Source organism: Gymnodraco acuticeps, unplaced genomic scaffold (assembly GCF_902827175.1).
Source record: "Gymnodraco acuticeps unplaced genomic scaffold, fGymAcu1.1, whole genome shotgun sequence".
NCBI lineage: Eukaryota > Metazoa > Chordata > Actinopteri > Perciformes > Bathydraconidae > Gymnodraco > Gymnodraco acuticeps.
The window spans coordinates 265,653-273,471 of record NW_022990028.1 but is presented as its reverse complement, the minus strand read 5'-3'; the positions used below and the strand labels follow the sequence as shown (position 1 = coordinate 273,471).

The window sequence follows — 7,819 nt, the reverse complement described above, 5'->3', positions numbered from 1 at the left end:
TAAGAGACACTATTTCGGGGTAAAATGTATCCATGTTGACCCCTGGTTCTTCATCCTTGTACACTGGATGCATGTTGGTGTCCCTGGAAGAATGCAATGAGGAGTTCCAATGCAAATTGGCTTAAGTCCTGTCAGGGTCTGGACATGTTGCCATGACTGGTACCCGCCTTAAGAGACACTATTTCGGGGTAAAATGTATCCATGTTGACCCCTGGTTCTTCATCCTTGTACACTGGATGCATGTTGGTGTCCCTGGAAGAATGCAATGAGGAGTTCCAATGCAAATTGGCTTAAGTCCTGTCAGGGTCTGGACATGTTGCCATGACTGGTACCCGCCTTAAGAGACACTATTTCGGGGTAAAATGTATCCATGTTGACCCCTGGTTCTTCATCCTTGTACACTGGATGCATGTTGGTGTCCCTGGAAGAATGCAATGAGGAGTTCCAATGCAAATTGGCTTAAGTCCTGTCAGGGTCTGGACATGTTGCCATGACTGGTACCCGCCTTAAGAGACACTATTTCGGGGTAAAATGTATCCATGTTGACCCCTGGTTCTTCATCCTTGTACACTGGATGCATGTTGGTGTCCCTGGAAGAATGCAATGAGGAGTTCCAATGCAAATTGGCTTAAGTCCTGTCAGGGTCTGGACATGTTGCCATGACTGGTACCCGCCTTAAGAGACACTATTTCGGGGTAAAATGTATCCATGTTGACCCCTGGTTCTTCTCTCCTGGTGTCCATTTCATGTACATTTCCTCGTGTCCATTTCATGTACATTTCCTCGTGTCCATTTCATGTACATTTGATGGGGGAGTCACATGTGGATGAAAGTGACCCAATTCCCGGAGGTTCTGGGCCGAATTTGGGAGCTCATCGGCGGCTTGCCAAGCACTCCCAGCCGTGGAAAGCAAAAAAAAGTAAATAAAACGGTCAATTACATGTTAAAATAATCAACAATGAAGTTCCTGTCCATTTCATGTACATTTCCTCGTGTCCATTTCATGTACATTTCCTCGTGTCCATTTCATGTACATTTCCTCGTGTCCATTTCATGTACATTTCCTCGTGTCCATTTCATGTACATTTGATGGGGGAGTCACATGTGGATGAAATTGACCCAATTCCCGGAGGTTCCGGGCCGAATTTAGGAGCTCATATGCGGCCTGCCGTGCACCCCCACCCGTGGAAAGCAAAAAAAAGTAAATAAAACGGTCAATTATATCTTAAATTCATCAAAAACTACGTTTTTAAAAATTCTCGAAAAACGGCTAAGTGCCAACGGGTGAGGGGACCAACCCTTCGGCGCTTCGGGCGGAAGCCCCGGAGACATTTCCACTGACCCGTTGCACTTTTCAACGGAGAGGGGAATTGAGACCTCCCCTCCTCCGTTAACAATTTTCATTCATCTTTTCCAAGCTACCTTCTGCACGAAATCGGAAACCCGGTTTTTGAGAGCACTTAGAAAAAAACGGCCTATTTCTCATGATGGGGAAATCATGGAGGAATGCGTCCGATGAGTGAGCACTTTGGATCGGATACAACGAGACACTATTTTCGGACACAATTGTTGCCCGGAGGACCCCCAATCACGGTTCTTACAAAACTTTAAGTTTTTGAACTGGCCTCTGGAGGAATGCAAGGGGAGTTTCGACGGAATAACGAGACACTATTTTCGGACACATTGTTGCCTGGAGGACCCCCAATCACGGTTCTTACAAAACTTTAAGTATTTGAACTGGCCTCTGGAGGAATGCAAGGGGAGTTTCGACAGAATAACGAGACACTATTTTCGGACACATTGTTGCCTGGAGGACCCCCAATCACGGTTCTTACAAAACTTTAAGTATTTGAACTGGCCTCTGGAGGAATGCAAGGGGAGTTTCGACGGAATAACGAGACACTATTTTCGGACACATTGTTGCCTGGAGGACCCCCAATCACGGTTCTTACAAAACTTTAAGTATTTGAACTGGCCTCTGGATGAATGCAAGGGGAGTTTCGACGGAATAACGAGACACTATTTTCGGACACATTGTTGCCTGGAGGACCCCCAATCACGGTTCTTACACAACTTTAAGTATTTGAACTGGCCTCTGGATGAATGCAAGGGGAGTTGCCAGGGGACTCTACCTGCATTATGAGGCACTATTTCCGGACACCTTTTCACCAATTTCACCCCTTTTCTGCGGTTCTTCCAAAAGTTAACTTGAACTTTTTCTGACTCTGGAGGAAGGTAGGGTGAGTTGTCAGGGGACTCTACCCGCCTTAGGAGGCACTATTCCCGGATACATTTTATCCATTTTAACCCCTTTTCTGCGGTTCTTCCAAAAGTTAACTTGAACTTTTTCTGACTCTGGAGGAAGGTAGGGTGAGTTGTCAGGGGACTCTACCCGCCTTAGGAGGCACTATTCCCGGATACATTTTATCCATTTTAACCCCTTTTCTGCGGTTCTTCCAAAAGTTAACTTGAACTTTTTCTGACTCTGGAGGAAGGTAGGGTGAGTTGTCAGGGGACTCTACCCGCCTTAGGAGGCACTATTCCCGGATACATTTTATCCATTTTAACCCCTTTTCTGCGGTTCTTCCAAAAGTTAACTTGAACTTTTTCTGACTCTGGAGGAAGGTAGGGTGAGTTGTCAGGGGACTCTACCCGCCTTAGGAGGCACTATTCCCGGATACATTTTATCCATTTTAACCCCTTTTCTGCGGTTCTTCCAAAAGTTAACTTGAACTTTTTCTGACTCTGGAGGAAGGTAGGGTGAGTTGTCAGGGGACTCTACCCGCCTTAGGAGGCACTATTCCCGGATACATTTTATCCATTTTAACCTCTTTCTCTGGTTCTCTGGTTGCACCCGTCTCTGGATCATGGAAGAATGCATCCGCTGCATGAGTACTTTGGATCGGATACACTTGTTGCCTGGATGACCCCCAATCATGGTTCTTACCAAACTTAACGTTTTGAACTGGTCTCCGGAAGAAAGTAAGGGGAGTTGTCAGGGAACTCGACCCGCCTTAGGAGGCACTATTTCACCCAGTTTTGGCTCCCGCCTTGCCTGGATGATAGGACCGATAGATGACAGGGATATCTGCCCGCCTAACGAGTGCCTAAATGGGACACCTTTCGCACGATGATGCAAATGAGTTATTTATTGAAAATAAACCGGAGAGATTTGACATGGGGTCTTTCTAGTTCGCTGAGTGCAACTTTCTTATTTTCACCTATCCTTCTTTGTCCCCCCTGGTTCTATACATTATACTGGTGACACTTCCCGGTACCGAAATGCTCAGGCATACAAAAATGATGGCGATCGGTTGTCCTATCTGTAATAGTCCCTACCGTGCCCTGAGCAAGCACCTGCTGAGGAACCATAATGTGCGTAATTTAGTGGAAAGAAGAATTCTGCTGTTGTTGGCGAAAGGACGTATAAACATTAGGCTCCATCCCTGCATTATTGCAGGATGCGAGTACAACGGGACAAGGCTGGACCGCCACTTGTACAGAAACCATGTTGAGCTGTCCCGGCAGGAATTACATGTGGTTTTAACTAAACTAAAAATGAAAGTGGCCACAAAGAAGCTTCGTGAACTCAGTTTGACAAACCCCAGAGTAGCAATGATTACCTCTTGGGATGTTGACACTGTGGGTGATGATGTCCTGGCACAACCTCCACCCTTGTCCCCAGTGATTACATGTGACAACCCGGACTGTAAGGAATGGAGGATGGATGCAAACATAATGAAGGCTCAGAGGGACATATATGCTGCTGAGGTGAAATCCCTGCGCTGCATGCTGCAGCAGAGGATTCAACGTAACCGAAAGAGGATGAACCAGAGGGCCGAGGACCAAGAGCGGGTGTTTCTAAGGAAACGATCCCGAACAGAGTCAACACCAAAGAGGCTGTCCAAGTCCAAAGGTCCCTCCTGCAGGAAGTCCCCCATTGCCTCTCACACACCTGTATCCAGCTCCTCAGAACCTGCATCCATAGATACCGAGGCCTCGTCATCCTCCCCTCCCATACATTCCCCCTGGTTCAGCGGCAGGGGCCGGGGGAATCGAATGCGGGACATTACATTCCCACGCATCATGGAGAAGTATCTGCAAGGCTACCGGGACCATTATGAGGGCATCGATCCAACAGTGAGGCTCCAAGAAAACGCAGTCTCCAAAATAAGCAGAGTCAAATCATTCCTAAGCTTCATGGCACACGGTTTCAATCGCCTGTCTGACTGGCTCTTTTTGAGGGATCTGAAGAGGATACGTGGGTGGTCCCGGAGCCTGATAAAGTCAAGCCTACAGGTCACGACATCTGACTTCTATATCAAAAATATATCACACTTTCTCAAGTACATGAATGAAACACCATGCAAGGGGAGCAGGCTCAACCAGAATGACATGATTTTAATCACACGGGAAGTTTCTGCCATCCTGAAGTCCATGAGAAAGAAGGTGTTTATCCACCAGATGCAGGTGAAGCGGGACAAGATGGAAGGTCTGCCAAGCCATAAAGACATCATGGCATGTTTGACTGCGGCCAAAACTCGCATCCCTCAGCTCCTGGACGTGATGACCAGCAACCCGACTCACGCAACCCGGAGCCTGCTCTATGGGTACATGACCCTCAATTGGAGCTGCATTTATGGGCACCGTCCGGGGGTCTACTCCAACATGACCAACACGGAGGTCCTAAAGGCGGAGATAACTGGCACTGCCTTTGGCCACCTCATCCACGTGAGTGAGCTATTAAAACATGTGTTTATTCTGGCAGTGATACACATGTTGTGGATGATTGATACTTGTATTGACGCTCTCTAACTCTGTCATAACAGGTAAGCAACCACAAGACGGCCAACGCGTTCGGGGAAGCGCAGATGTATCTCACCATAGAAGAATTTGGATGGATGAAAAGGTGGCTGGAAATCAAGGGGACGCTGACCGGCACCAACAACCGCTACTTCCTCTGCATAGCGGGGAAGAACCCATCGAGGAACCTTGCCACCTTCCTGAGGTTAGCATGGGCTGATGTTGGACTAAAAGGTCCCATTAACTTCACCGACCTCCGCACAGTCCACGCCGATAATGCGAAGAGGTTTCAGGACAAAAGCAACCGCCAAAGAGTGAGTGATTTCATGTGTCACAACACTGCAACTGCAGACAAATTTTATGCCAAGAATCCTTCTTTGAAGGAGGCTGCGGACATACGAATGCTCTTCACAGAGTCACTGCAAGCAGCGGCCGCAGCAGCATCAGGGGTGAGTGAAGACAATTTGGGGGACATTGACATCCACAGTGACAGCTCTGGAGATGAGCATAGCCCTACTCCCTACCAAGACTCCACCGATACCGAGACGTCAGATGAATTATACAAAGACTTCAACGCCTGGAGAGCGGTGAAGAGGGAACAGTCAATGGCCGAACACAGTCCCTCAGACACGGATGAAGATAGGGTGCCAGCCTCTGCACCAACTTCACCCGATACGGACAATGTTGCCAGTGATCAACTTGTAAATAGGCAATGTTTTGTTGTACTCAGTCCGCTTGTGCTGGATGAGTTAACAATGTTATAATGTTATAAAGTGTCAATGTATATATTTCTGTAAATAAAGTTTGTTAAAATTACTTAATTTGTCCTCTTTTTTATAACCCAATATGGGTGATTCCCCATTAAGGTCCCCAGGGGCACGAGGTTCTGGTGGTGTGCATGAAGGGGTTTAGTCCACGTGAGGAGTGCTCAAATGTGGGAGGATGTGTAAGGCAGCGGAGGGTAAAATAAGTTAAAGTGTGAACCTCCAGCAGGGCAGGTGGTGCTGCTGTGAATAAGTCCGACTATGGAGTCCGATGGGCGGACTGTAAAGCACCGCAAAATAGACCCCCTTATAGATTACCAGGGCCATGAGAACATCCTCCACAGGAGGGTGGGTGGTGCTGCTGTGAATAAGTCCGACTATGGTGTCCGATGGGCGGACTGTAAAGCACCGCAAAATAGACCCCCTTATAGATTACCAGGGCCATGAGAACATCCTCCACAGGAGGGTGGGTGGTGCTGCTGTGAATAAGTCCGACTATGGTGTCCGATGGGCGGACTGTAAAGCACCGCAAAATAGACCCCCTTATAGATTACCAGGGCCATGAGAACATCCTCCACAGGAGGGTGGGTGGTGCTGCTGTGAATAAGTCCGACTATGGAGTCTGATGGGCGGACTGTAAAGCACCGCAAAATAGACCCCCTTATAGGTTACCAGGGGCACGAGTTTCTTGAGGGTGAAATCATCTGGGTTTAGTCCGTGGGGGAGTGCTTAAGTTCGGGGGCCCGGGGTCCCAAGGTGCGCGAGGTTATGGAAGTACGCATGTCAGGTAGATATGCTGGAGGTCTGTAATCCGTGTTTTGGGTCTCTGTGAGCGGCCAAAGTGAGGTGGTTTTCCCGGTGTATGTCATGGAAGTCTGAGATAGCCTGTTTGCCCATGTCAAATCTTATTATGAGGCACTATTTTGGGATCCATTTTCACCATTTTAACCCCTTTTTCTGGTTCTTCCAAAAGTTAACTTATACTTATTTAGCCTGTGGAGGAATGCAAGGGTAGTTATCAGGGGAGTCTACCTGCATTATGATGCACTATTTTGGGATACATTTTATCCATTTTAACCCCTTTATCTGGTTCTTCCAAAAGTTAACTTTAACTTATTTAGCCTGTGGATGAATGCAAGGGTAGTTATCAGGGGAGTCTACCTGCATTATGAGGCACTATTTTGGGATCCATTTTCACCATTTTAACCCCTTTTTCTGGTTCTTCCAAAAGTTAACTTATACTTATTTAGCCTGTGGATGAATGCAAGGGTAGTTATCAGGGGAGTCTACCTGCATTATGATGCACTATTTTGGGATACATTTTATCCATTTTAACCCCTTTATCTGGTTCTTCCAAAAGTTAACTTTAACTTATTTAGCCTGTGGATGAATGCAAGGGTAGTTATCAGGGGAGTCTACCTGCATTATGAGGCACTATTCCCGGGTACATTTTATCCATTTGATCCATTCTGTACATTTGGCTTACCGCGACTGGTAGTTAATGTCGCTACGGGGGACGCGTATATCCCTAAGGTATGTAAGGTTATCAGAAAAGAAAAAACCTTGTTTAACTGAACAAGTGTTGCATAAGCCAAAGTGTATCTAAAAGTATCTTAGTAACACAATGTATAGCCTTTGTTGTCTAATTATTTGATCTCGCATGCTGTCTGCGTTTTCTTTGCTTTTTACTGCAAATATCTTATGTCGCCATATGTGACGTATGAGGCCCCGGTTGTAGAGCGTCCCGAATGGCCGTATTGAACCGAATGAACGCCAAGTTGTTGATTCCCCTGGAGACTCGGATGGAGTAGATGGAGGTTGATACATATCAATGTCAGCCATATCAATGTCAGTCATAGCGCAAGCATTGATGTTAACAAAAACTGGACTGTTCCACTGAAATAACAAATAAATAATTTCAAAAAGTGCGTTTAAAAAAGAAAAAATGTATTCAGATAAAGTATTTTGTTAGACTATTAAGTCCAAGATTCTAAGTCCAAGATTTATCCACATTTACCCCTTAAACCATTTGTATTATATTTTTGTTTTCCTAATAAAGACAGAGTCACCTGAATTAATTTAGTCTCCAGACCTTTTATTTTTTACATTTTGTAACAATCTTTAAACATTTGTAGAGAACAAACACTGTGGTTAAAATAAGTGTCTTTATGACATCTCTCACCCAGTTGGTATTTTTCACAAAATTCATTTTTAAACACATCATCTTGATACAGAGATAACACATTTTCGTA

At 46.0% G+C, this 7,819-nt stretch overlaps 1 protein-coding gene across 1 annotated transcript; it reads left to right on the top strand.

The window, feature by feature from the left end:
* Positions 1–2,820: 2,820 nt before the first annotated feature.
* Positions 2,821–5,619, top strand: LOC117545255. The gene is made up of 2 exons (XM_034214987.1): positions 2,821–4,731; positions 4,830–5,619. The coding sequence occupies exons 1-2, from the start codon at positions 3,283–3,285 to the stop codon at positions 5,565–5,567; spliced, it is 2,187 nt and encodes a 728-aa protein (XP_034070878.1). The 5' UTR covers positions 2,821–3,282; the 3' UTR covers positions 5,568–5,619.
* Positions 5,620–7,819: the final 2,200 nt, after the last annotated feature.

What these genes read in the sequence shown, in the direction of transcription:
- LOC117545255 (XM_034214987.1), top strand. Translation starts at nt 3,283, where the DNA reads ATGCTCAGGCATACAAAAATGATGGCGATCGGTTGTCCTATCTGTAAT. An exon ending in CCTTTGGCCACCTCATCCAC is followed by an intron (nt 4,732 to 4,829) that starts GTGAGTGAGCTA and finishes CTGTCATAACAG; the next exon opens with GTAAGCAACCACAAGACGGC.